The sequence below is a fragment of the Lentinus tigrinus genome, assembly GCF_003813185.1.
Source record: "Lentinus tigrinus ALCF2SS1-7 unplaced genomic scaffold L226scaffold_15, whole genome shotgun sequence".
In the NCBI taxonomy this organism is placed as follows: Eukaryota; Fungi; Basidiomycota; class Agaricomycetes; order Polyporales; family Polyporaceae; genus Lentinus; species Lentinus tigrinus.
Window position 1 is genome coordinate 168,117 of NW_027137924.1, and position 26,349 is coordinate 194,465.

At 51.0% G+C, this 26,349-nt stretch overlaps 10 protein-coding genes across 10 annotated transcripts; 5 read left to right on the forward strand and 5 right to left on the reverse strand.

Annotated features, from left to right (window-relative positions):
- The first annotated feature begins 44 nt into the window (after positions 1-44).
- L226DRAFT_488075 (Zn-dependent exopeptidase) lies at positions 45-4,301 on the forward strand. The gene is made up of 20 exons (XM_067677221.1): positions 45-201; positions 290-429; positions 485-593; positions 649-665; positions 718-1,323; positions 1,379-1,570; positions 1,623-1,694; positions 1,747-1,896; positions 1,946-2,039; positions 2,093-2,229; positions 2,285-2,620; positions 2,676-2,710; positions 2,758-2,833; positions 2,885-2,955; positions 3,015-3,073; positions 3,125-3,271; positions 3,328-3,470; positions 3,526-3,648; positions 3,700-3,774; positions 3,831-4,301. Exons 1-20 carry the CDS (start codon positions 162-164, stop codon positions 3,969-3,971), a joined length of 2,763 nt encoding a protein of 920 aa, XP_067534473.1. The 5' UTR covers positions 45-161; the 3' UTR covers positions 3,972-4,301.
- A 335-nt stretch (positions 4,302-4,636) lies between these two features.
- On the reverse strand, positions 4,637-7,166 carry L226DRAFT_488077 (heme peroxidase). Its single transcript, XM_067677222.1, has 10 exons — positions 7,024-7,166; positions 6,602-6,949; positions 6,456-6,542; positions 6,330-6,396; positions 6,224-6,269; positions 5,897-6,172; positions 5,731-5,844; positions 5,493-5,673; positions 5,061-5,423; positions 4,637-5,007 (listed from the first exon to the last, which is right to left on the reverse strand). Exons 2-10 carry the CDS (start codon positions 6,818-6,820, stop codon positions 4,714-4,716), a joined length of 1,647 nt encoding a protein of 548 aa, XP_067534474.1. The 5' UTR covers positions 6,821-6,949; positions 7,024-7,166; the 3' UTR covers positions 4,637-4,713.
- A 144-nt stretch (positions 7,167-7,310) lies between these two features.
- On the forward strand, positions 7,311-9,443 carry L226DRAFT_535829 (uncharacterized protein). Its single transcript, XM_067680995.1, has 6 exons — positions 7,311-7,339; positions 7,400-7,964; positions 8,033-8,567; positions 8,633-9,120; positions 9,174-9,305; positions 9,422-9,443. Exons 1-5 carry the CDS (start codon positions 7,332-7,334, stop codon positions 9,264-9,266), a joined length of 1,689 nt encoding a protein of 562 aa, XP_067534475.1. The 5' UTR covers positions 7,311-7,331; the 3' UTR covers positions 9,267-9,305; positions 9,422-9,443.
- L226DRAFT_553454 (uncharacterized protein) lies at positions 9,405-13,363 on the reverse strand. The gene is made up of 6 exons (XM_067682927.1): positions 11,950-13,363; positions 10,314-11,899; positions 10,190-10,256; positions 9,990-10,134; positions 9,797-9,931; positions 9,405-9,737 (listed from the first exon to the last, which is right to left on the reverse strand). Exons 1-6 carry the CDS (start codon positions 13,209-13,211, stop codon positions 9,705-9,707), a joined length of 3,228 nt encoding a protein of 1,075 aa, XP_067534476.1. The 5' UTR covers positions 13,212-13,363; the 3' UTR covers positions 9,405-9,704.
- Positions 13,364-13,563: 200 nt separating this feature from the next.
- Positions 13,564-14,755, forward strand: L226DRAFT_509714 (mitochondrial 54S ribosomal protein uL5m; the record flags this gene model as incomplete). Its single annotated transcript, XM_067678226.1, has 2 exons — positions 13,564-14,468; positions 14,529-14,755. One exon carries the CDS (start codon positions 13,564-13,566, stop codon positions 14,464-14,466), a length of 903 nt encoding a protein of 300 aa, XP_067534477.1. The 3' UTR covers positions 14,467-14,468; positions 14,529-14,755.
- A 4,539-nt stretch (positions 14,756-19,294) lies between these two features.
- L226DRAFT_464547 (uncharacterized protein) lies at positions 19,295-19,618 on the forward strand (the record flags this gene model as incomplete). Its single annotated transcript, XM_067675868.1, has 1 exon — positions 19,295-19,618. One exon carries the CDS (start codon positions 19,295-19,297, stop codon positions 19,616-19,618), a length of 324 nt encoding a protein of 107 aa, XP_067534478.1.
- A 164-nt stretch (positions 19,619-19,782) lies between these two features.
- On the reverse strand, positions 19,783-21,715 carry L226DRAFT_523681 (uncharacterized protein; the record flags this gene model as incomplete). The annotated part of the gene is made up of 5 exons (XM_067678834.1): positions 19,783-20,200; positions 20,271-20,917; positions 21,089-21,207; positions 21,247-21,264; positions 21,352-21,715. The coding sequence occupies 5 exons, from the start codon at positions 21,713-21,715 to the stop codon at positions 19,783-19,785; spliced, it is 1,566 nt and encodes a 521-aa protein (XP_067534479.1).
- Positions 21,716-23,400: 1,685 nt separating this feature from the next.
- On the forward strand, positions 23,401-23,673 carry L226DRAFT_571821 (uncharacterized protein; the record flags this gene model as incomplete). Its single annotated transcript, XM_067684597.1, has 2 exons — positions 23,401-23,441; positions 23,496-23,673. The coding sequence occupies 2 exons, from the start codon at positions 23,401-23,403 to the stop codon at positions 23,671-23,673; spliced, it is 219 nt and encodes a 72-aa protein (XP_067534480.1).
- A 1,515-nt stretch (positions 23,674-25,188) lies between these two features.
- L226DRAFT_428259 (uncharacterized protein) lies at positions 25,189-25,767 on the reverse strand (the record flags this gene model as incomplete). The annotated part of the gene is made up of 1 exon (XM_067674674.1): positions 25,189-25,767. A coding segment is annotated over one exon (579 nt), but the record flags the coding sequence as incomplete, so codon positions are not given.
- L226DRAFT_425446 (uncharacterized protein) lies at positions 25,759-26,325 on the reverse strand (the record flags this gene model as incomplete). The annotated part of the gene is made up of 1 exon (XM_067674633.1): positions 25,759-26,325. A coding segment is annotated over one exon (567 nt), but the record flags the coding sequence as incomplete, so codon positions are not given.
- Between the last annotated feature and the right edge of the window lie 24 nt (positions 26,326-26,349).

A 26,349-nucleotide genomic window follows, 5' to 3' on the forward strand; every position in this document is an offset into this window, starting at 1 on the left:
GCAGGTCTCGACTGAGAGTCCGAGTCCGCGCGTGTCACTGTCACTGCCCATCCGCCACCTGCCTCCTGCCAATTCGACCCCGTCCATTCGACTCCGAGCTCTCGTGCAATCTCCTTGCCGACAGCGTCTCATCACGCGCACATTCCGACAGTATAAAACAAATGGCTGCTGCTCCGCCTTTGTCTCCAATCATCCCCGACCGTACGTTCTTCCAAGCGCTCGAACGCCACAATGTCGCCTCATGCGTTGTTTCCTCCTTTCTCTTACGCCTGTCCGACGAAACCTCTAGCCTCTCTTAGCAGGAATGTCGCGCACTCTGTGCAGCACCCACAGCTCTTTCACTCTCTGCAACAGCTGCACAGCTCTGTCCTCAGCCTTGCCGCGGACGACGGCAACATCTACACTGGCACCCAAGACGGTCAGATCTGCGTAAGTATATGTCCCTGGCTGTCCATGATTAATCACACGCTCAACCACATCATAGGTCTGGGACAAAGATTCGTTCAAACTACGAGCAGTCTGGAGCGGCCATACCGGCAGCATCCTCGCTCTCGAGTACGCCCCAGACAGGCACTGGCTCTTCAGTGCGTCAGGTGAATAGCCCATCGCTCTGTCCGTACCTGTTGACCATTGACACATTGATCACAGGTGATAGCACGATACGTGTACGTAACATGTATAGGTACCCTTGTCTGACTCTTTCTGACTCTCTACTAGGTCTGGGACACCCGCACTCTCGGTCCTCTCTATCTGCTACACCCACACTTGGAAGATGACTGCGGCGACTTGTTTTCTCTTGCTTGGAACCCCTACTCTAATACGTTATACTTTGGATGCCAAGATGCCTCCGTCCAGTGGTTCTCGTTCTCCTTTGCAGTTCCGGACCTCGTCCTGCCCCGACCGCCTCTCTCCTCGGACAGTTTGATATCCAGTGGGCGCACCACCCCTACCTCGAGGAAAGCCCACAAATTCTTCGACAGCTATCCACAGTACACCCGGCGACCGGCCGACCTCAACGCTCGGAACCCAACTTGCGCATCGTGCTTGCCCTCCTCGACGTCACTGTCAACCACGCCTCCCTCTGCGTCTTCCACCGGCTCGAGAACACCGCCAGACTCTTGCATACAACCGGAAGCACTGAAGGCGCCTATTGCTGTCTTCCAGGTACCCCCGGAGAACGTGATCTACTCTGCTCACTACGGATATGTCTACTGCATGGCACTTTTACCGAGCAGCCGCGAAGGCTCCGACGATTCGCCCTTCCGCAGAGGCCACGGTCACCACTTGCAACTCGTCACTGGAAGCGGAGACTCGACAGTCAAGGTGGATTATGCTGGCGCTTTCACAAGGTTGCGATACTTACATTGTTGCGTTGCAGTTATGGCAGCTTCCCGAGGACAGGTCGTCAGACTCCGCTCCCCAGCTGCTCCACACGTTCGATTGCGATGCAGGCGCAGTTCTCGCGCTTGTCGTCAGAGGCGATACTGTGTATGCAGGGTGTCAAGACGGCCTTGTCAAAGTCTGGGACCTCGAAACACGCACGCTTGTACGAACGCTGCTCGTTGTGGAGGTGAGGCTGGTGTTTTCTCCGTCCTCTCAAGTTGTTGACTCACATGGCACAGAATGTGGACATCCTGTCCATGTCAATGCTGAACTCGGATCTCTATGTCTGTTCAGCAAATGGCGACATACAGGTATGCACGAAACAATCTTATCCTCGTTGACACGCATCATCTCTATCCTCAGCGGTGGTCTTCGTCCTTCGACTTGACTGGATCGTGGCGAGGTCACGACGGCATCGTCTTGTCCTCCATCATCACCCGTTTGCCTACTTTGTCGTCCGAGAGCCGCGACAAATATGCTCTCGTGACAGGTGCCAACGATGACATGATAAAGGCAAGTACATTTCGAAGTGCAGCTCGTAACCCCGCTCATGGAGGGACAGATATGGGAAATCACTCCGCCGATTGCTGGTAACCAAGTAACATCCGATATTGGCGGATTTGGCAACTATGCGGATATTTCCAAGAGCATCAGCGGTAAGACCTAGTCTCATTCGCATTGATAATATTTAATTAACGTGAACCTCTAGATATCTTGGTCCATGGACTTACGAAATTCGTCTCGATTCCAAGCGTAAGCAACTCACCTACCCACAAGGAAGACTGCCGGCAGGCTGCAATATGGCTCCGCAAGTGTTTCACACAGCTCGGCGCCGAGGCGTCATTGGTGAGTACGCTTCACCGGTATCCAATCGAGGTCCCGATGAATGTCGCTTCCACAGCTTCCGACCGGGGCCACGACAAATCCGCTGGTGCTGGCCACTTTCCATGGCACGCAGACGGTGACACCCAAGCCCCGCATTCTGTTCTATGGACACTACGATGTGATCTCCGCGCGGAGAGAAGGCTGGACGTCAGATCCTTTCACGCTCACTGGTCGGAACGGCTACCTCTACGGCCGGGGCGCGACTGATAACAAGGGACCTATCATGGCCATCGCCTGCGCTGCTGCAGACTTACTTGCGCGTCGTGCCCTCGGCGTCGATCTCGTGATGTTGGTCGAAGGCGAGGAGGAGGCCGGAAGTGGTGGATTCGTGGAGACAGTAAAGCGACACAAGGTTTGTTGATCGAGAGACGATTGCAGTCGAGCTGCCGGCTGACGAATGCTTGTAGGACAAGATCGGACATATCGATGCCATCCTTGTGAGGTAGGCGGATATGTTACGCTTTGCAACGCTTGCTGACAGCGTCGCAGCAATTCGACGTGGATAGCAGAAGACACCCCGTGCATCACCTACGGGCTGCGAGGCGTCGTGCATTGTAATGTTGAGGTCCGTCTTTGGCGGAGGTAGCATTGAGACGTGCTCTCACTCTGTCCCTAGATCTCAAACGAGGGTCCTGACCTACACTCCGGCGTGGACGGCGGCGCTACGCGAGAACCGATGTTGGATATGTGCGTCATTCCCTGCTCTCGAGGCCGTTGCGCTCCGTGACTCACTGCGCATCTGGCAGGCTGAAGCTGCTCGGGACACTCACTGACGACTCGAATAAAGTCGCGATCCCTCATTTCTGTGAGTCTTGATGCTTCGAGAGCTGGCGATGCGTCTAAGTGTATCGCGCAGATGACAGCGTTCGGGCCCTTACGGAAGAGGAGCGCCAGTCCTACAAGGTCCTCTCTAGTGTCACGCAGACAGCGGCCTCGTTGTTGGCAGCGCGGTGGCGTGAACCCTCACTCACAGTTCACAATGTCGAGGTCTCAGGACCGAGGAGTGAGTAATATCCGGCCTACTCATCGCCGTGAATTGACGTGCTGGGTGGCGTTCAGACTCAACGGTCATCCCGTCGAAGGTCAAGGCACATGTGTCGGTACGAATTGTCCCCGATCAAGACCTGGAGACCATTGCGTCGACCGTTCGAGACTATCTCAAGGATCGATTTGCGACAATGAAGTCCTCAAACCAGCTCAATGTGAGTAGCCTTCCGACGTCATATACGCCGCTCTCTCATGCAACGCCTTGTCTAGGTGACTATTGCTCACATGGCGGACTGGTGGCTTGGGAGCTTGGACGATACCTGGTTCCATGCGCTCGAGGATGCGGTGAGAGATGAGTGGGCGGTGGAGCCACTGCGTATCAGAGAAGGAGGGGTGAGCAGAGCGATGTACTCCCAGCCTTGCCGCGAAACTGATCATCTGCAGTCCATACCCTCCGTTCCATACCTCGAGAAGGAGTTTGCTTGTCATGCCCTCCACCTTCCTCTCGGGCAAAGTACGGTAGGTAACAGGTTGTGGTGCGAGCCTCGACCTATTCGCTGATAGTTGCCTGTTAGGACCAAGCCCACCTGCCGAACGAAAGGATATCACTGTCTAATCTACGACGTGGTAAGCGCGTCGTGGAACGTTTTCTGAGCAACGTTGCCGGTATCTCGCGCTCGCCGCGGACGGACACGCCGACAGTAACGGATGAGTAGTTGAACGTGATCGTCGAATATCTTCTCGACTGGCTATGACTTATCGGTTTGTCGCTTTACGTGATCATATATGTGCCTCCTACTACTCCGATATGCCGAGTGAGAGCAGCGTTGGCGTTGGAAGGAACAGATCGCGTGCACGACTGCGAGACGAAAATGCTACTTCTCTTGTTGGTACAACCTCTCTGACGATCCAATGTACTCCAGGTGACGATGATGTACTGAGAGTCGACGACGGACGCGATGAACAGAAGTCCACAGGAACAAACACTTCTGAGATTGTTCATGGATCCAGAAGTATACGATACATCGTAGACACGCGTATACAATGGGCTGGACACAAAGCAACGACAAGACATTTTCTGTGAAGAAGTCATGTCAGTCCGTTGTCATGAAGAACGGTTCGGAAAAATGAGGGTCAGGATCCTCAAGCGTATATAGAGGAACAGGGTATTTGTCGTCTGAAGCATCCGACTGGTGCACAGCAAGAAACTCATCACGAAAAAAAAACTAGAGCGTGCACTCACCAATAGGCATCCGTGGCCGGCGAAGAGGGAAGGAGGACGAGTCCAACCTTTCCAAGCGCCTGCGCCTTGAAATTTACTCTTTTGCAGACGCTCACCAAACACATGCAAATATTCCTCCGGAAATGTCGGACTCGAGGTCACCTTCATCCGATCTACTTTTATATCACACCGTCTACACAAGTGCACAGATCTGGCTGCCTAGATGAACTTCTATTCTACGTGCAGTTTGGAAACTCCTCGGTAGGAAAGAAGGAAGCCGTGAATAGCTCCTCACCTCCTACGTCGGCAACAATCTCCACGTTTGCATCGGAAGTAGTCACATGAGTGAATGCACTGAATGGGAGCATTATCGACCATATGTCATACAGTCCGCTGGTACTGCTGTTTTCAGATGGTTTTACATCGGTCTCAATGACCGTGATAGTCGTGCCAGTGCCTCCTGCGGTAGTGATCGAACCGAGGGACTCGGAACGAATATAGACCCGCGAAGGATTTGCAGATGCAAGAACCTGCCAGGGAAATCAATGTCATGGATGCGACACAGAAGAGCTGATGAACGTACAGCGACATCAAAGCGTACCGCAGATGCCGCAGTGTCCGTGCACGTTGTGGCGGCGACCATGATGGTGTCTGCGAGAGGGAAGCCGAGCCCACCCTGGTCCTCGACTTTACCAGCGGAACCGTCCCCCTCGTCGATCTCGAACCAAAACTTGGAGATACCCGTTGATTCGTCGAGTAGGGTGAAGTTCTTCGTGATAGGACCGACGGAGTACCACAACGCCGTGAAAGGGCCGTCGTTCAGCCCATGTGAGGCCATGAGAGGCGTATGACCAAGCTCGACCGCGTACGATGGATCCTTCTTGCCAGTGCGGTCTTCCCAGACGAACTTGACAGTGCGTGAGTTGCTCTCTGGCATGTTGTAGAACTGCGATCCCCATTGAGCATTGCTAATGTGAATGTTGGGGGGACGGAGGGGCCCGGGGGAGAAACCTACCCGCACTAAACCAGTTAGGTTGAAGGTGTTGTCGCCCGTATACTTGAGCAACATAGAAGCGGGCTTCACGGGAAGAGGTTCGATGACATCGGATAATTTGACATCGCTTGGTACCGTGTCCAACATGCGAGCCAGCAGGGTACCACAAGCGGACTTGAAGAGATCAGCGTCATTCGCGAATCTGTGGTTGGCTCATTATGAACGGTACTAATCGGGACTGCAGAAACATGTCACGCACAGGCTCATGGTTGCGTTGTTATCGCTCCCAAAGATACGCTTGTCCGAATTCGTTGTATCGTTGTGACCAACGACAAGGGGATTGTTGGTGGTACCATGGATGTACTCGGACGCGCTGGGCAAGAACCATGTGGATGTAAGTGGAATAACGAACAGCGAGGGCTTACATTGCATTATCGAAGGTGAACGGCGTGTTGTCGAATGTGGCATCGATGTCATCGAGACCAGCAGGGACTGGGACGGTGTCGGGGAAGGCACTGTGTTGTACGCCGCCGAATGTATGGCCGCATGCTACAAGCGTTATCATGTCCGTCTGATTGAATCCTTGCTTCGCGAAGGAGGCAATGTGCGATTCCAGCGAGTCTTGCGGTTCTGGTACCCCAGGTACGCCCGCTGCGGTGGCATCGACACGTCCGCCTCGGAAAGGCACCTTAGGTCCTCCACTTCCGTACAGTGTTCAATAAGGATATTCGCTAGAAGCGGAGTTGTCTTACCATTGCTCAATAGCAGTTGCGGCGCCAAGAGCGAATATATCAGCGACTAGAAGGTGAGATATTGGTTTAATCATGCAATCATGCTGGGAGGAACGTATCTGTCTACCTGACACATAGCGATTGATACCATGCGTGAGGAAACCGATCGTATTATCGAAGCCGTCTCCGACGTTCTGCGGATTGACACAATCAGCGACGCCACGTCAGTTGGACGGAATATTCAGAATCATACCTCTGGTCTATCCAGTTCGAACTGTATGGATGCATCCAAGCCACCGGTGCCATCCTCGACGTTATGAGTAGCCATGTTATGGTATGCCTTAGTATGGAGATACGAAGTGAGACGACTATGATGGAAGGGCTAGACACAAGTCTTACTGTGCGGATCCAATCTGCGGCATTAGATCGATTGGCAATTCCGTTGAACTCGACGAATGAGTTGCACGGGAGGACCGAGGTCAGAATACCGGGAGCATTGAAGCCGAACTGGTCGTACAACAGTCGCTCCAGTTCGTCAAGCTGAGGGTTAGGCCAAGTATATCCTGTAGCTGAGGTGATCAGCAGGAGCAGCGCAGAGAGATATCTTAGAGACGCCATGCGCGCACGTAGATCCTATGGTTGCTGCTATGGAGCATGGTGAGCAGCTTAAGTAGTGGAGCGCTTCGGAAATATCATCAACGTCGGCAGGGGATCGCTGGCGGTCAGGTACATCCGGGCGTGAAGATTCTGCTGCGAGCAAAGATGGGGAGTGTGTTCAATTCAATTATGACCGTCCGTAGCGGTAGCGTCACACTGCGCACCTTCGGCGATAAGTACTCACGCTGAGCTGAGGCTGATACGCGGCGTCAGAGGCTCCGAGGTGACTCCCCATAACTCGGGTTTGACGAGCGTATCATATCTCTACTTTGGTACATGGCGGTTCAGGTAATCGCATCGTGCGTTGACTCCTATGGCGGGCGGATGAAGGTTATGACTCTGAGCGTCGAAATTGACCGGCAAGCCCTGCAAGAACGTCCGGGAGTTGCCGAGCGGCCGTGCAGTGCTGACCGTGTCATCACCGTATGTAACTTTTTCTGCTGCGCACGCTCACTGAACCAGGGCTTTACATATGGCCAAGTGCGTACATGCGAAACACAGAGAAACGTTCAGGCACTGACGGTGACTGAATGATGACAGCTACGTGCACGCGAGATTGGACTCAACGGGGGACAGATTTGCTCTGGACTCCTTGCAGAGCATCCTAGATCTTCTCTCACATCCACTGGTCGCCAGCCTCCTGAGCTTGCATCCCAACAGTCTAGGTCTCTCATCATTTGCGCGTCCTACATCATGGGGGACATGGTGGGACTGGGCCAGCATGGGTGATCTCAAGCAAGACGGGTCGTCGGCAATTTCAGATCCATGGCTCATCCTGCTCCGGCACTATGAAGCTTGTCGACGCGGCGGCAAGTTTGGCGGTTTGTTCGAGTCCTTGGGAACTATCCCTGAAGAAATCAGAGAGATCGTCAAACGTCTCTCTGATTTATCTCTTCCTAGACATGTCGGCCTCAGCTTCCCTCCATCCGCAGATCCTACATATCTCCCACCTTGCCGTTCTTCTGTCGCGTTTGCTCCACTTCAGGGGATGTCACCGAAGAAGGCACACGAAGTCGTGGAAATGACTGCATTCCTGGAGACGATGCTGGCCTCAAACAGATTGCTGAGGCACACGAGGCATGCAGTAGATATTGGTGCGGGCCAAGTTCGTCAACAAAATTCCCTCCCATTTCCCTCTGCCAGGGTCTGAACTTTCACTGACGGGGTTCACAGGCCTATCTCTCTCGAAACTTGCGCGATAGATTAGGAGTGCACGTCTTAGCGCTGGACTGGAGTGATATCCAGACGCAGGGCGCAGCTCGTAAGGATGCATCCAAATCCAGCCGCAGATCCCGACAAAAGGGTCAGACCGCCGAACAGATCGGCACCAGCGACGCTCTCTCAAATGAAGGCTCCAATAGCAACAATACTTCGCAAGGTTCTCTAACATACGTTACAACATGCATCGACAAGGAGTCCCTCCTGAGTTCGACCCAGGCATGGTTAGGAAACGCGGGGCCATCCGGGCTCCAGTCTGCGTCTCTGCCAACCCATCAATCTACCCTGTCGCATGAGGCGTCTGCCACGCATGTTCTCCTAGTTGGGCTCCATGCATGCGGATCCCTCACGCTTGACATTCTCCGCGCTTTCGTGGCAGCCGCGACGAGAAGTCTTCGGACCGGAACCAGCGCAAGTCCAGAACCTGCCTCCTGGATACCTCAAGGAGCTGTGATCGTCGGGTGTTGTTATAACATGATGCGACCGGAAGGCAAGTGGCCAAAGCCTGTCATGTATTGTGTGTATCTCACATCGAGTTACTGTCATTCTGTCCAGACTTTCCGCTTTCTCAGGCGTTCAAGTCTTGCCGGGGTGCCGAAGACTTCCGCCTCACTTCTAATCATCTACAGTTGGCCGCGCAGGTGCCGGCGGAGTGGGCTAGGACGGAGGCGACCTTGAAGGATGCGCGGTCTGCGCTTCGGAAGATCGTATGGAGGGCTATGTTGGAGGAGACACTGACGCAGCACGCCGAGGCACCGGCCCACCACGAGGCTCCGTCGGTCGCATGCGGAGACGATGGAACACACACCGATCGCCGGCCTAGACGTCTGGGGAGGTTGAACGATTCAGCATACAAGGACTGGGAGACGTTTGTCCACACTGTGCGCATGAAGCTGGGCCTTGCGGACGTTGACATGCCGAAACCCGATACGGAGTTGGAGAAGAGGATCGAGGTCTTCCACACGTTGAGGTGCATCGCCGGGCCTGCGGTGGAGAGCCTCATCTTGCTTGATCGGTTGGCCTGGATGCAGGAGGAGCTGCAAGTGAGTCTACTCGTTGGCATGAAACACTCACGGAAGCTTATGGGCTACGATAGGGTCTACCATACAAAGTTGAGCTGGTTAATCTCTTCGACCAGGCCAGCGGGAGCGGAAGGAATGTTGCTATCGTCATACGCCCGACTGGGTGAGCACTGAAGACCGAGATACCTCCCTCGACAGACGAAGTCGTGAGTCTTGACTCGCAGTCTGTCTATGCTCTGGAGAACGTCACAAACCATGTCTTGCTGACACAATCTCGTCATCAACCCTGTACATCGATACTGGGGCTACGTTATCCGGGTAGCCGGCTCGTGCAGATGCAATGATCTATGTCCTATCGATGCCACTTGAAGATAATGACTGCTTTCATTCACCCAGACTTATACCTCGACGTGAGGATGCGAGCATAATATCGATACAAGTATATGCCACAGGTACACAGAGCAAATCGACAAGTCCGTGAACGTGATGCAGGAGGAACAGGTGAGAGAACCGAGGACCATGAGAGAGGAAGAAGGGAGGGTGGATGGGAGCATAGCGATTGGTACGTGTACAAAAAAGGAGGGGAAGACTCAACGAGAAGCGAATCACGGTGCAGTATCACCCGCTGTAGACACACCCTGCGAGCACGCAATTAGACACGGGTGCGGCAAAGCGGTAGGGCATGAATGGTACATACCTTTGTCCGGCATGCGGGGCAATTGTTGCGGCCGACTTGCAACCACCTGTCCACGCACTGCTTGTGGAAGGCGTGCTTGCACGTCATCAACCGGAGCTCGTCATCAGCATCGTAGTCGTCTAGGCAGATGAGACACTGGCAACGATGTCAGATGAGCGATACTTGATAAGCAAGACAACAGCGGAGAACGTACGCGCTCGACACAATTCGAAGCAAGCTTGCCTTCCCGCTCATAATCCTCGAGCTCGCTAGATTTGATGATCTGCAAACCAGAGTTCTCGATATCTTCGCGAGTCGCGACAGGCGGCTTGACCTGTCCGAGAAGCTCCGCGAGTTCCCTAAAGGCACGGTAAGACCTTGCTGCAGCGCTCACAGCATACGGAAAACACATACCAAAGCGCTTCGTACGAATCCAAGTTATCCGACCCAGTCACCATGTGATGGTTAGGGGGGTAGTAGCCTGGCAAGGCGCGCTGCTTAGCAGGGGCACGCGCAAGGGGGATGATGCAAAACTCACCTCCAATGACGTAGATCAAAAACGTCCTCGAGCCTGTACCCTCAGCCGCCCTACGTCCCCTCGACCCATTTCTCCTACCTGGCCGCAGATTCCTCAACGCCGTCGCCGCGCGCGACTGCCAACTACCCCTTCCCCGCGGTGTGGAGGTACCGGAACTCGAACCGTCGAGGGGCTGAGCAAACGGCTGCTGACGCTGTGCGTCGTCGAACGAGGCTGAGGCCGGTCTTGATCTCCTGTCAGTATGTGCATCGCGTGAGTCGGACAGAACAGCGTCAGACTCGGGCGGATGCGCGTGCCCGTGTACTTGTCCCATGTCAACTGATTGTAGTCCGACAACGATGACGGGCACCACCATATTCTGGCTGGCGTCGCCAGCAGGTGGGGATGATGTAGCCGCTGAGGTCGTGTCTACTGGGTCCGCGCTTGTGCTTGCACTTGCACCTGCGTTAGGTGGCGTCGCGAGCGAGGCAAATGCTTCAGGAGGCGATCCGACGGTCGGAGACTGGAGGGGGTCTGGGGCAAGGGGGATGGAAGATGTGGGGATGGATGGAGATAGGGGGAGCGAAGTCGAAGTCGTGGCGGCAGCGTGGCCTGCAACCTGGCTAGCAGGAATCGGTTGGAAGCGATATAGTCGCCAGAGATTAATGCCCGGCGGTGCACGATCCGCGTTACCGCGGTGTCTACGGGTGCGCGTCCTCGGGGAAGACTGATCGACGAGATTGGGTGGCACGGTCGATGAAGCGGGCATCGGCGTGGGCGTGCGGGTGGATTCTGTGTCTTCGTAGATCTCCTCATCTTCGTCTTCAGAGTCAGACACATCTTCCAGAGGAGGCAGCTCCTCATCATCAGACTGTTGCTCATCGGTGACGCGCATGGGCAGGTCATCAGAGGCAGGGAGCCGCGCGCTCTCTGCGTCGCTGTCGAGGTCAGTGGGATCGCTGTGCCCCTCGCCACTATCGGACGCACCGGCAGCTGTTGCACTGCCTGTAGTACCACCATCAGAGAGGGCAGTTCGAAGGTCAGCTTGCAGATTGAGCAGGAATCGCTCAAAGCTGTCCTCAGGAGGTAAGGGTCGTCCCGTGGGAGCGTTATCGGTAGATCGCCGCGCTAGCTCGTCGTTATCTGTAGCTGGCGCAGGGTCAGAAGGACGCTCTGGAGTTGTGCTGGAACCGTCTCCATTGAGCCCTAACCCGATGTTAAGTGCTCGGGCCATCTCTGCCAGCATGATCTCGCCGGGGCGCATATTGCCTTGCTCCTCCGAGCTCGGAAGCGTATCCTCGTTCGTGTCGGAAGACGAAGGGTTGCGGTTCAATCCAAGGCGCTCACGGAAACTCTCCCACACAGTCCGGATACGCTCGCGACCTTCCCGTGGTTGGGGTGGAGGCATAGGCTGGGATGGAGACGTTGTGGGATCGAGTCCGAAGCCAGGTAGACTGCTGAAGCCTTCCCCACCACCCAAACCAGCAGTTGGTGTCGGTGACAGTGGACGAGGAATTCCGGAGGGCGGCGAGGCATTCGAGTCACCATTGCCTTGGAAGCCGAGACTGGGCGAGAAGAGAGAGGCTGCGGTAGCAGCGGCAGCGACACTGTCGACACGTCAGTGCTGCTTACACAATCGAGGGGCAAATGAACGTACCTCAGCAATGTTCCGAGTACATCGATGCTGCCCGGAGACAGCGGCCTGTGACGCCCTTCACCATCATCGTTTGTCCTATCTTCAGAGAGCATGTCTGAATCGGCAGAAAACATGTCGGAGCTACCCGAGTCAGGTAGGGAGCTAGCGGGATCGCTGGACAATGGATACTCGTGAGACGGCACGCTGCCTTCTGCACTGGCAGGACGACGGCCAAGCATGCTGCTGGGTCTAGGCAGGAAGGCAGAAAGGCGGTTACGCCCGCTGTGTCGTTCCTCGGCGGACAGAGGAGTGGAAGAGGACCGGCGATGAGACAGTGGTGGCGCCGGGAACGAGTTGGTGAGAGACGCGGGCCCGGAAGAACGGGAAGCAGACGCTGCTTGGGTCGCTGCAGCATCGCTGGTGTTCACGACACCCTGTACAACGACAAGGGGACCAGGTGGCTGGAAATGTCGAGGGGGTTGAGGCTGCGACTCTGGTAGGTGACCAGGCTGCGAGTGAATGGGGGGTGAAGAAGGCTCTGATGTAGGTGGTGGAGGCGGCGGAGTTTGACCATCTCGCGAGCTACCCTGGACGAAGGTGCTATCTGGTTGATGGGTTGCGAGGAAGTCGTTGAGGTCGCGTTCGATCTGCCCTGCGAGTTGTTCGTCTTCGTGAGTTTCTGGAAGAGGATATGTGACGGGAGATAGTTCGGGGTCTGGTGCGTCTGGTGATGCAGCCTGATTGACATGGTCGGAGCTGGACCGGGGATCTGGTGCTGAGGATAGGACTGGGGCGGGGGCGAGTGGCGGAGGGATTGGAGAGGGATGTGCGACGATGGCACAGGGAAGTGGGGATAAGAGAGACTGTACGGGCGCACCGGGAGAGAGGGTTGTGACAGGGTGCTCTTCGGGGGAGGAAGTATGGGAAGATTGGGGTTGGGTAGAAGGATTGGAATCAGAGTCGGGGGCAGAAAGACCTTCCGGGAGGTCAGAAAGAGAAGAGGGCTGTTTTGAAAATCTCTTGGAGGAGCGCCATCGCTTGCGAAGGGAGGAGGAAGGATCGTGAGAGGAGGAGCGGTCTTGAGGGGAACGAGAATGGGGAAGGAGAGCACGGACGGTTCGGCCGAGCGACTGGCGGCGGGAGCGCTTTGAGGAAGCTGAGGCTTCTGTGGTGGCCGAGTCTGTGCGCTCGCGCGGGGCAGGGTTGGAAGGGGGAGTGGTCGACTGGCGAGGAAGCTGCGAGGCGTCGGGGGCGGGACTGCTGCGGGAATTGGCCTGGCCCATGGAGGAAACTAGTGGCGAGTAGAGTATAATAGATGGTTAGAGAAGAGAAAAAGGCTGCGAAGAGGAAGAAGAAGTCGAAGGCGGGGTCGTTGCCGACGGCGAGGATGGCGACGGCGACGACGACGGGGGCTTGGTGGACGATGAGCAAGAGAGAGAGCTGTCGGTGGCGATGTCTGCCTGCAATCACGTCACGCACTCTGCTCCCCGGGGTCCTCGCCCTCCCCGGGGTCCTCGCCGCCCACGGGGTCCCGGGCGCTCTGGACTTGTTTTCTGGCCAGCGAGGACTGTCTCTCTGTCTGTCTCTGTCTCTTGGCCACCGTCGCGCTCTCCGCACACGCTCCTGGCCGCCACGATGAGCGCACAAGCAGCGACGCGTGCTCCCCGTCTCGCCGCCGCCGCAGGTCGTTCCGTCCGCCGCACACGTCCTGCGCCCCAGCTCAAACCTCTCAAGCGCGACGACAAGGGTCTCCCCATCCCCCACGTCCATCTCGTCGTCCGTGACACCCACTCCAGCCGTCTTGCGAACCACTACTACTCCACCCTCCAGGACGACCTCATGTACATGACCTACGTCCACGAACCCACCCCCCGCCCTCCCCCACGTCCCCCGCGCCTCGCCTACGATCCCAATGATCCCTACACCAAGCACCGTTACAACCCCCCTCTCGGCGGCAACCGCTGGTCCAAGCAGCTCCCTCCGCCGTCTTCGCCAGACAACGTCATCCAGCTCGAGCGCATCCAAATTCACACCCAGATCAAGCAGGCCACCGCCAGCCGTACAAACCTTCTTGGTCCCATCATGGCCCTCCGCGCCATCTCTGGAGCGAACGACCAGGGCGGTGGACAGCACACCGCCGAAGGTGTCCAGATCGTCAAGGGTCGCAAGAACCTGCAGGGTTGGGTCCGCCCCGGTCTTCCCGTCGGTGTCAAGGTCGACCTCAAGGGTCCCCAGATGTACGACTTCCTCAGCGTCCTCGTTGAGTTCGTCCTCCCTCGTCTCCGTGACTTCCAGGGCATTCCCCTCGAGGGTCCTTCCAACCGTCTTGACAAGCCCAACTCCGCTTCTGGCGTCGTCTCCTTCGGTCTCCCTCCCACCGCCCTTGGTCTCTTCCCTCAGATCGAGGTCAACTTCGACGCGTATCCTTCCACCTTTGGTATGCACATACACTTCATCACAAGTGCAAAGGGTGTTGGTGCACAAAACCGCGCTCGCGCCCTCCTCTCCGGCTTCCAGATTCCCTTCGCGAGGTCATAGGGGTAAGTCGCGTTTCTCCCTAGAACATGTTCTCCGCCGACGCTGACTCACGCGTGTCTCAGTGTTCGCTGGGTATTAGATGTATTGTATCGTTGCCTAATTCCACACTGCTGCTCTTTTGAGCCATGTCTCATCTGGATGCTGCGCGAATCTGCTCTGACCTTAACCATCTGGGAGTTGCATATGGTCTGTTGCCAGAATAAACAATGTTCTGCACGTTGGGTGTCTTGCGAGTCCGAGTCCGCCACTAACTGCTAGAATGCCCGGATCATCGTCTATTTGATAAGGCACGCTATTGCACGCCGGTGTCCGCGGAGTGCTGTAATTGACTGTTCTGGGTGTACAGAGGCGGTCCGCGGAACAAGTGTCTGAGAAACGTTCGAGGCCTGAACTATTGAGAAAATTCTGGCTCTTCATGACATCTCAGTATCATACCGTAGTGTCATATCGACTCATTTCTATCTTTGTCTGGCAGCAACATTGAGTGTAAAGTTATCAAAAGCCGGGCAAGTCTGGGCGCTTATGTTCGTTTCACAGGAAACCCGTCATCGTTTGCCTATTCAGGAAATGATCATGAAATGGTAAGTGAAATGTTAAGCTCTATCATTCGCCGAAAGGCTGATGAATCTCCGGCTACTGCAGCTCTCTAGGGTAAGGAAAGGTTGCGAGAATATTTTCTAAGGCTGAAAAGGTTCAAATGTATGGTTGAGCAAAATATCTGGAAATTTGATTGTTTCCTCCAAATTACTTACCATTTCTCGGATGCGGAAAGGTTACATTCTCTGCAATGTTTATCCTGATAGCCATGGGAAAGTTCTGACAAGGGATTAGACAATGGTTTCTTAGGGTCTTAGTAGACTTTAGTTTGCAGACTGAGCAGTGGATAAGGTCACCCAGGTATGTCTGATAGATACAGAGAATGTGAGAAACCCACCCAAATTTCAAGTTTGATGAACATTGAATACCCACATTGCCACATCCCATGCTCAAGTCCTTCATCCCTGCCACTTCTCCGCCACAACTCCAACAGGACTAGCTCTGAACTCTGACCCCTTTCCCAGTTATGACTTCATCACCCTCATTCCTACTTATCATGCCTTACCTGGACTTCCGCTTGGACTCCACTTGCTTCCGGACATCCCTCTGTCATCCGCTTGCATTATGGCGTTGTATCCATTACTTATACTTAATAGGGCTTGATTGTTTGCTTCTGCCTCGTCACATCCGCATTCTGCCTCCTGTCAGACTCCGACCAGACATTAGGATATACATATATAAGACATACCTTACAGTCAAATAGTTTCTCAGTTTTGATATCTCATTACTCGTCCATCAACTACTCATTTACTTGGAACTCAATCTATCTGGCTTTCCCTGCAACCTCCATCTGAACTCTGTCTGACCCTCCATCAGACCTCTGCCTCTGTCTCACCACTTCTGTTCTCATCTCTGTTCTTAACTCTCTGCTTGACTCTCTTATTTGTAGCTTGCCCACTTCGGAGCCTCTCGTTGGACTTCTGCAAATTGAAGACATTGACACATCTTTAGGTGTTGGTCAATAACTTTGGCAAAGTCTTTGTTCTCTGTGCACTTTTGGACTTCTGTTCAGAGTTTGACTTGTGCGCATGGTCCTAATAGTATATCAGAACTCAGCCAAAGATTGTCATAGAAGGAGACCAATTCCAAGGTTTCACTGCTTGACAGACCAGTCAGAGAAGTACCCAATGGTACATCTGGCAAGAGAGGTTGTTCTTTTGCTTTTGTCAATGTATTAGACTTCACAGAGCTCGACATAAGCCATTGTGATTGCTTTCAGGCCCACTGCAGCTAACAGACCTGCGGATCCCAGGTATGTACATCATAGCCCAGGTATATCTACGGTATACCTGGGATCTGTATAGTGCTTCACAAAACCACTCTCAGGGATCACACTCTGGCACTATTTTGTAAATATCTCCGTGACTAATTACAATTAATGAGGAACAAAGAGAGCATCCTTTAGGTATGGTGATTTCTGCCAGCCCAGGTAACGACAACTTATCTCCGTGGGAATAAAATTTGAACTCCGATAGTCTCAAGTAAGTATTTGGTCCACCCTGAGTAAGAAAAGTTCTTACTCGTAAACACCTACCCTAGGGTTAGGGTGCACAGCTTTAGGGTTGACTAGACACCCCTAGACACCCTCATTGCCACTCATTCTGCACACTAGCACACAACATTGAGCCTTCAGATATGATTTAATCATTTGAGTTGTGGTAGAGTGTTGATAGTACGTATACTATAGATAGGCATACAAAGCACTATACTATTGTATATGATCCACAGAGTTCTAGACCAATCTCATTGATTGTCCTTAAGGTAACCTAGCCTTGAATGCAATGCTTCTCCACTTAAGTTATGCAATGGATTGTGAACCAGTACTTATTGTAAGCCAGAAGTCTATGGTGACCCATCCACTTTTCATCTCCTGTCAACTCTCAACTCTTACATGCGCTTCCAAGTAAATAGAGAAAGTACTGATGTCTGTCTGAACTCTGTCTGACCTTTCATCGGACCTCTAATCTCTGACCTCTGACCTCTGACTTCTGTTCTAGTCTCTGTTTTTTTACTCCCTGCTTGACTCTCTTACTTGTAGCTTGCTCTGATATAAACTCTGGGGCCTTCCATTGGACTTCTGCAAATTGAAGACATAGATGTATCTTTAGGCATTGGTTAATAACTTCACCAAAGTCTTCACTTACTGTACACTATCAGACTTTGGACTTTGAACTTCATCATCAGACTTCCTTTACAAGTTTGACTTGTGTGTATGGTTCTAACAGCTACACCAACCATCATAGTATAAGGGCACAATAATAGTAGTTTAGAGATCTGTTTGTAATATAGAGCTATACTAAGAGTATAACAGTTGTGACTCAACTGTTGTTAATAATATTCACTAGTTGTGTACTCTTAGCATATAAACTTTTGTTCAGTTATCAATATTGAATGTTCAACACATGTAAGCTTTTCAATAGACCAATAATGCCAAAGGCATTTAGTGAGAATAAGAGTCAATAAACAACAACATCAAAGATGTTCACTACACATAGTAGACATAAGGCTGAAATACAGCTTTCAATAGAGCCTCTTTTTAGCTCTTAGTTGGCACTGAAAGCATTCCAAACAGATAAGAACTGACAAAGATATGCAATAAACAAGTTTGCGCTTATGTGTAAGTATCAGTATTACAAGACTATCATAAGTACAGCCATTTCAATGTCAATCTTAGTGGTCTAGTAGTTCAAGCTACTTGCTGCATGCGGCCCTAGAACTAATGTCATCCAGTAATCATGACTGTAATCCATCCTATTCTCATTGTTTAACTGAGAAGGTGACACCTTTATAATAGACTAGAGTCCTTATAGAATCTATAATAAGTGTCACTACTTATGTTTCTTAGCAGTCTATTGAGCTGCTGTTAAAACAAGAGCCATCCTCAATTCTGATAGTTTAGTTTTGTGTTTAGTTCTGGGGATACGAGAAAGGAAGGACACGAGGTGATGGGACCTTTAGCCAATGCCAGCAGACACTGCTGGCTCTTAACCCCACTCTGAGGTTCTGTGAGCGGACTGTGAATATCAACCCCTTTGGGTTACTCGTATCTACACAGCGCCAGCCTTGTCCTCCTTGGTACTGTACATGGATGGCTCATCAGGCTCATTCTCACACTCGTGCGATTTGCAGCAAAGAAGAAGACAAGCAAGTCACTTGCTTGTCTTCTTCTGTTTCATCTTCCCTCGAGGTTATCGCCACTCTGCTGCTCTTGAATGTGCAAGATGACCTAGAAGTGCTCATGGCTCTCCTCGTTGCCCGGCTTGCATTGCAGAAGCGGAGACACCACTGTTGGAATAGGTGGTATGGATGGTGAGGGCCGTATGATGGGGTGAAAAGCAAGGACTTCTTCGAGATCATCCTTTGCTACTCTTCCAGGCAGTGGTTCAAGTCCTGGCTTCGGTGAGTAATAAGATTGTGTCCATTTGAGTCACCGTCCGTATCAAGACATGCATGTATAGTATGGATAGGGATGTATTCACACATTTGAATGACCTCATCCGGGATGATCCTGTGTTTGTGAGCACTGGCAACAAACCGCAGCAACCATTATGGTACCAGCTCGCTGTCTTTCTCTGTTGAATGGGAAATAAGACAGGCATCACAGCAGCATCATTTGCATCAGTTTCGGAGGGGACAGTCTGGCTGTATACTGAGCGTGTTTGTCAGGCCTTCCGCAACATTTGCAACGAGCATGTATACTGGCCAGGCTATGTGGAGCGCAACCAGTTCTCAGATGCAATGGCAGATTGGGGCTTCCCTGGGTGTCTTGGATCCAGTGATGGAACATACGTCGGTCTCGAGAAATGGCTGTCCATCAATGGCTACACTTACTGGTGCTGGAAGAAGATGTATGTGGTGAGTATGCAAGGTTGTTTGTGGCTACACTGTTTGCCCATACCTTTGAGTCTCAGATAATCATTCAAGCCACTGTGGACCACCGTGGACAGATCACTTCCTACGACTATGAATGGCCAGGCTTTGTCCAGAACAGCTGGGTGTTCAGTTCATTGCACCTCTGGTGCCACAAGTGGCAGTATTTTCGGGCACACGAGTACATTAGGGACCAACATGAGCACATGATCTTAGCATTGTTGGAAAGCTCACGACAAGGCCTACAAAATAAGCGCCCTAATACCTGTTTAAAACTCATGTTGGTCCCTAGAGTACATCCTTGTTGATAAAGGTGAGTTATCGCCACTTCAGTCTGAGTCCATGCTGCTTTCAACTGACCATGTACGTAGGATATCCACTCACAAAGTACACTATTCAGCCATTCAATGACTATGACCTCACAAATAATGTGCAAGAGGCTCGCTTCCGACATCACTTCAACTGTCACCTCTCATCACTGTGTATCTTCGTCAAGCACGCATTCGGCCGCATAAAGGGTTGCTTCTCCATCCTGCGCTGCATGCCAGGCAATGACATCAACATCATCTATAAGACTGTTGAGGCCCTCATGATCATACACAATATTGTAGAGTGCTTTAATGACAATCCGACCGACATTGAAGGTTACAATAGGGAAGAGGAGGATGATGTAGATGAGATTTGAGGGGAGGCTGCAGCCCAGCTGCGTGTTGATGGTGAGATTAATGATGACATGCTCTATGCAACTGGTGTGTATCGTCGCAAGTGGTTACTGGATCTTATGCATGGAGATCTGGTGTAATAGTTTGTGTTATACTATGCACACTGTTACAGTACTTCTGTTCAAGTTCATCTCGCGCACTCTGCCTCCTCCTCCTCCTCCTCAATTCTATCCATCAGTTTGAACCCTCGTTCACGTACTGCAGCATTTTCTGAATTGGACATCTCAAGTGCTCGCTTCCATTGCACCTCGTGTGCTGCCTGGGCCTCGTGCTGGTCTTGATAGTGGCACATCTTTGCCTTTTCCCGTTGCTCTTGTTCTTTGTGTGCCTTGTGCTGCCTTGCAAGTTCCAACTTCTCCTTCTCAACCTTCTGCGCTGCCTTGTTACACTCTGCAAACTGTTCAAATGCTTGCACAATGAATGCTGGCTCGCCGCTGGATCCCGAACGATCCCTAGCTGATCCCCAGTCTCTGTTGCAGTCTTGCTTTGAATGTGAAACAGGATCGGCAGAGTTGTACTTGCAGTTACGCTCCACTGCGCTGTCACTGCATGCCCTATAGGTGAGTCATGAGTGGATAGACTGATAGAGGAGACTCCAACTCGCAAACCACACACACAGCATCAATGAGGTCGAACATCTTTGACTGATAGAAAGCAAGAAGAACAGGTGCAGAGAACTGTCTTGTCAGTGTAAACATCACATCTGTCCTCTTTAAAGGACGCTGTTTGGAGACTTCTGAGCCTTCTTCTATCCACGTGGCATCTGGGTCTCCCCCACCAGTGTGCGGAAGCTGTGCTTGCACGGCTTTGTATTTCTTGAATGCATTATTGTTCCAGAAGTTGCGGATCTGTTCAGCTGAAACGTGGCTCTTGAAGATGGATTGAGACATCTGGCCTGAGTCCATCAGAACATGCCATTTCAATGCATAGGTTTGAGAATTAAATATTCTTACTGTTATACAATGCTGCACCAATTTTGTACGCAAAGACTTGTAACAGTCAGATTTCACTAAATACTCAACTGCAAGCTCCTTCTCGTGCTGATCAAGTCCCCACTTCACCTCATCAAACTCCCAGGACTCCACCTCTCCCGGGCAATCTTCACCCTCACCCTCACCATCTGCACCACTTCCTGCTAACTCAGACTCGGACTCAGAGCTGAGCTTGATCACATCCTCGAGCTTCTTCATCTGCGCCTTTGAGAGACATGAATGATTCCACATCTCTCTTGAGCGCGTCTGAGAGCTTCTCGACTTCTGTATCTGATGCACCACCATGCCGTCTGTTCAGCAGACCAGACCAACTCCCCTTCCCAGCACGACTCGCCCTCTGCTTTTTCCTGCCCTTCTCATTGTCTGTCCCCTTGGCTTTTGTGCTCCCCTTCCTCTTCAGCCCCAACTGTTTAGCCTTCTTTCACCTCTCTGCTCCTCTACCTCACCCTTCAAATCATCAGCAGCCACTCGAGCTTGTGGCCGCTTCTTGCCACTCTGAAATAACACTGGTTCCCGCTTGGAACCTGTGGCGGGTCCTTCTGCGAGTGGCTCCTGTTCAACTGCATGGATTGGTGGCATGTATTGCACCTGACACGGACCTTCAAAACAATATGCGACTATTTGGCATGTAAGTGACATGACCCCGGGCTGCACTAGGTAAGCCTTCTGTGTCGGACACTGTAAAAGTCAATATATTTACTCACCAGGCTGGTCATAATGCTGAGATGGTGCTGCAAACCTCTGCAGCTGGTGTGGCTGGGAGTCCGATGTCTGATAGGCAACAAACTCAATAGAGTTGGGCGGTGTTTGTGGCGGTCTCATGGGAAGTTGCCCTTGAGCTGGAGCCATATGCAGTGAAGGTACATTCTTGTCGTATGAAGGCATCTGCCATTGTTGGGGTGGCAGTGGAGGAGCAGGATGACAAGGTGCATTTAGAAACTGAGGGTGGAATTCGCCAGAGAGCTGCCCAAAGTTAAAGTTATCATTCAATCCAGAGTGAGCAGCCTGAGATGGATTGTCATAGACTTCCAGAGGGGTCTCTGCCCACAGGTATGCCTGGGGGTACATGGAACATGTCCGAGTTGCACCTTCACCATAGCATCGTTGTGTGGCCTGCAGCCTCCTGAGTGTCCCATGTGAATTGAATTCAGAGTCCGATCCGATATACAGAAATATATCTCAGAATATTGGCACGCCAATACTTGTAGTGGCATTTGATATCAAAGCTGCATTTGTTACGCTTTCGAGCGTGACCTTAAATCTAAGCCTTAAAGGTCGTTCTGTTCAGCTACCTTTGCTGAACTCTTGCTAGTCCCGGTTCGCTTTATTGAAAGTGAACACTAGTAAGATCATGGTGAAAGCGAGATAACTGGCTAAGAGCTGGTTATACTCCAAAGAGACTGAAAGCTGAGGGTTTCTCTGAGGCATCACCTCTTATATACATGTAGAGAGACTGCGGAAGAATGTTCTAGAGATATCTAGAGAAAATGCGAACACTGAGTCACCTAGCAAACCACTAGTCTGGTATTGTGGCTGTGTACTTCTTTGTACCGTAACTGTGGTTCATGGCTATGCAACTAAGGCAGTGCGCTTCTAAGAAGTAAAGCTAAGAAGTGAATGAGAACACAAGCTAGTCTAAGAAGCAAAGTGTTCTCGTGCTAGAAAAGAAGAGGTAAAAGTGATACCGTATCTCCAGATACCTAGTAGTACAGTTGCCGTTTGAGTTCCTGATACTATGTTCGTAACAATGATGACTGGTGAAGGCGGGTGTTCGGAGTTGCAGGTTCCAGTTGAGATATATGGAGGACTGGGTGGATGGCCCACATTGAGTCAGGTAGTCAGAGTGCATGAGTACCTATACCTGTACCTGACAGGTACAGATATGGGTGCAGTGTTGGGAACCCACCCAAAAATTTATACCTGCAGCACCAAACCTGTTGAAATTAAGCTTGAAGTGCCCAATTATAGATGAGAGGAGTCATGTTAAAATTTATGGGCCATATATGCTAGTGTTGCAGGGTCCAGTCCCAGGATCAGTCCAGGACCACTTAAAGACCAGGACTGGACTGATATAGGACCAATTAGGCTTAGACTAATAATTGGTCCCAGTCTTGGTCCTGGTCTTGGTCCTGGTCCTGGCCTTTTTGTGCAACATCCAGGATTGCCAAAGACTTGGCAAGGACCAGTCCAGACCAGTCCTTGACTTTTATTATATTAAATATTTTTCACAGATTTTTCTGCTATTTTTCACATTTTTCCGCTATTTTCAGATTGTTGGAGCATTTTGTAGGAAATCACTGGTTATTACCACTTAGATAAAGCCAGAGAGTCATTATCTGACACTGATTATCTATTTTGATTGATTTTTTATTATCATTTTGTGGAAATGCATACACTTCTCACACTATATATCATTGTGAAGCCCTTGGTGGAGTGTCCTTGGTTTTCAGCCATTTTGGTGGAGGCCTGAATTCAATACTGGCTGGTGCCACAACATTTCTCACAGGTGGACCAGTTCAGACCAGTCTTGGAATGTTTGGACCACGGTTCAGTCCTGAACCAATCCAAACTGAGACTGGACCACACTCCTGGTCCAGTCCTGGCAGGTTGCAGGTTGCAGGTTCAGTCCTGGTCCTACAAAAGTGAACTGGTCCAGTTCTGGTCCTAGTCCTAGTCCCGGTCCTGACCAAAAAGGGTCAAAAAATCAAACCAGACCCAGACCCTACATCAAACTCCAGGCCATCAATACTGAGATGACCTGCCCGGTGTGCTGGAGCTCTCCAATCACACATCTGTATATTAGATATTCCCATATGACCAACACTTGGATGCTGACATGATCTGACAGGTGGCCATGTAGACACAGCTTGTGCAGGGAGTGCAAGGTCCTCACCAAAGAGGCTCAAGATGTCACTAACAAGGAGGACCTCAATATCTGGTTTGACTGCTACAATGAGCAATACCACTGCCCCGTGTGTCGCAGATGCTACAATGGGGAGTACCCGCTGGGGAACCTGCACCTCTGAAAGAAAGTGATGGAGATTTTGACCCCGGACATCTAGTACTATGCGCAATGAACTCGATAGGGTGCGGCAAGGGTGAACCCCAGGGTGTTTGAAGGCTGACCCCCACCCTTGCCCCTTCAGACCCTCCACCCTCACTTAAGGGTGGAGAGTTCTGAGGGTTTTCCCCAGGGTAGGGTGAGGGTAGAGGGTTTTCTGAGGGGTAGAATCCAGCAGTGTATTGATTACTAATAAAGTGGGTTGATCTTAGTGGCATAACAAGGACTTCAATAACAGTAGATAACTAACATAAGTATAGCAGTGAAGGGACTTATACACAGTACTTATATCAAAGATCAATATTGTCCCAGCCCTCCTTCATGACGACCTCATCATCACCCTCCAACCCTCCAGGGTACCAGCAAGGGTGGGGAGGGTTGTCTAGCCTGTACCCCTACCCTGACCCCTCAACCACCCCACCCTTCAACCCTCCACCCTCACCCTTACCCCTGCAATGCCCTAGAACTCAAACAATTCATATACATTGCTCATCTTGCACCGTCTGGGTTTTTGCTTGCCTCACGTTGACTACTTTTGTAACTGGCTGTCATGAAATACAATATTTGTATCCTATAGTGCAATGTATACTGCTGCATCGGTCGTTTATGAACATGCTTGGAGGTAAAGTGATGATCCCAGACCGTGTCTAAAGGGCTTATGGTCCTGGGTCAACTGTCTGAAGACTTTTATTCTACCAAGACTAGTGTGCAATGATGGGACAAGATATTTGTTCACTTATAGTCTAGTATAAATGACCATTTCTATACCATACTTGTCAAAATTCTGCAGCTTCTTTGGAGCAAAGTTGACTATGTTATTATAATATTTTACCTGGTCTTTCTAATTTTCACCATTATAAAACCATATGCCGCCTGACTTCTCAATGAATTGGCACACAAAATGCTTACCTGTCTCATCATCTTTGTGGTACACAATACCACAGACCCGATACATTTGATCAATGTCATGCAGGACAATTTGATTGCTATGAGTACCTTGACCTCATGTGTGATAAATCCAATAAAAGTTGGTGCAGACTGATATTCATATGTTTTTGCAGGCATCTTGTGCAGCTCAGGCAATTTATTTCAGTCTTTTGAGTCTTTAGCACATTCATCTACTGACTAATTGATTTTCCTCTGTGGTTGCCCAGCTTTGCAGGGTTATTCTTCCATAGGTATTTTCACACATCGAGATTGTGCTGTTATCGAAAGCAGGCTCCTCAGCATATCCACAAGCTCTACAAATATGCCATCTCTTCAGGGCTGGTTCATCTTGTGCTATTAGGTTACGGGCTAATGCATACAGATTGGTATAAGTTTTGCCGTTTGGTCCCAATTCAGGATCAATACATCCAAGCATGTTTCAGATATGGTTTCTTCTCTCATACAAAGCTGGGGTTGATTTCTTGAGAACCACTTTCTTGAATTTTATTCCTGTTTGTCCAAGGAGCTTGCTGGCATTATACATTTCAGCATCCCACAGTGCCTTTTGCTCCATATAAACTGAGAGAAGGATAGTCAATAGACCATCATATGCACAACTCCAGTTCATAGAATCCCATGGGAATCCCAAGAATTTCTGACTTCCTTTTGGTGGTGTGCTTCCCTTGATACGCTTGACTTGTTTTCTCTGGAAAACTTCTGCTTCTAGGTCATCATCATCATCATTCTGTTTGTGTTTGTCTCTTTTGCTAATAGTGTAATTGTTCAGATTATCCAATGCCTGAGTACCTTGAGCCGTTACAAATCCAGAGGTATCTTTCTGGGCCTTCTTGGATTCGGGTTCTCCATTGTCTTCTTGTTTAGTACTCTTTTGACTATTGATCACAGTCCACGGACTATTGTCCAGTTTGTCCTGTATGGAAAATGGATCATCTGAAGACCATTTGATAGCGCTATGCATAACTGCAGGCATATAATTCTCATCTTTCCACTTACAGAAAGAATGTATCAGTTCATTGTGTGTAATCCCCACCCCCGTCGGTGGCACTTGTCCTAGATACCTCAACCTAGTTATTTCATCAAGCAACTCCAACTCCCTGAATTCTTGTCTAAGACTTCCTGCAATGCCACCTGTCAATTTTGAGGGATTGAATGGCTGAACAATGATTGTACCGGCTAGTGTTGACCCTGGGGAAAGACAAGTATAGACTGACTGATGATTCTTGCAATTTTGTATGTCACATACATTATTCGGTCGGGTTCTTCCTTGAGATGCAAAGTCCGTCATTGCAAAGTTTGGCACTACCGGAACTTGATCTCTATTGATCTCAATGAGCTTTGTGTTTGGAAGTTTGCATTTGACTTTACGGGTTTGATGAACCAAGGGAATAACATTCTCAGGTAGGCCTTTGACTTGCACTTTGCTCGGAGCGGAGGTTAGTTTCACAAACAAAGTGTCTAAGGCAACCTTGTATTCTGAGATTGGGTGAGAAGTCCGACCCACCGCCACACCCTCAGCTCCATTAGTCACACAACATTCAGTAGCCTCATTGACTTTAATCATGACTGGCAGGCCAATACAGAGAGAGAGCTTCCCAGGATGGTGCTCACTCTGATGGTGAGATAAATTCCATAGCATATCTTGAAGCTCTGAGTTGACAATATTAGTTGCATGCGCGGTGATACGTCTATCGAG

What these genes read in the sequence shown, in the direction of transcription:
- L226DRAFT_488075 (XM_067677221.1), top strand. Translation starts at nt 162, where the DNA reads ATGGCTGCTGCTCCGCCTTTGTCTCCAATCATCCCCGACC. An exon ending in ATCGATGCCATCCTTGTGAG is followed by an intron (nt 2,711 to 2,757) that starts GTAGGCGGATAT and finishes ACAGCGTCGCAG; the next exon opens with CAATTCGACGTGGATAGCAG. An exon ending in AGTCGCGATCCCTCATTTCT is followed by an intron (nt 3,074 to 3,124) that starts GTGAGTCTTGAT and finishes TGTATCGCGCAG; the next exon opens with ATGACAGCGTTCGGGCCCTT.
- L226DRAFT_553454 (XM_067682927.1), bottom strand. Translation starts at nt 13,211, where the DNA reads ATGGGCCAGGCCAATTCCCGCAGCAGTCCCGCCCCCGACGCCTCGCAG. An exon ending in GTACTCGGAACATTGCTGAG is followed by an intron (nt 11,900 to 11,949) that starts GTACGTTCATTT and finishes ACGTGTCGACAG; the next exon opens with TGTCGCTGCCGCTGCTACCG. An exon ending in TTTGATCTACGTCATTGGAG is followed by an intron (nt 10,257 to 10,313) that starts GTGAGTTTTGCA and finishes GCGCCTTGCCAG; the next exon opens with GCTACTACCCCCCTAACCAT.
- L226DRAFT_488077 (XM_067677222.1), bottom strand. Translation starts at nt 6,820, where the DNA reads ATGGCGTCTCTAAGATATCTCTCTGCGCTGCTCCTGCTGATCACCTCA. An exon ending in TATCAATCGCTATGTGTCAG is followed by an intron (nt 6,270 to 6,329) that starts GTAGACAGATAC and finishes CTCACCTTCTAG; the next exon opens with TCGCTGATATATTCGCTCTT. An exon ending in TTCACCTTCGATAATGCAAT is followed by an intron (nt 5,845 to 5,896) that starts GTAAGCCCTCGC and finishes GTTCTTGCCCAG; the next exon opens with CGCGTCCGAGTACATCCATG.
- L226DRAFT_535829 (XM_067680995.1), top strand. An exon ending in TAGATATTGGTGCGGGCCAA is followed by an intron (nt 7,965 to 8,032) that starts GTTCGTCAACAA and finishes CGGGGTTCACAG; the next exon opens with GCCTATCTCTCTCGAAACTT. An exon ending in GGATGCAGGAGGAGCTGCAA is followed by an intron (nt 9,121 to 9,173) that starts GTGAGTCTACTC and finishes GGGCTACGATAG; the next exon opens with GGTCTACCATACAAAGTTGA.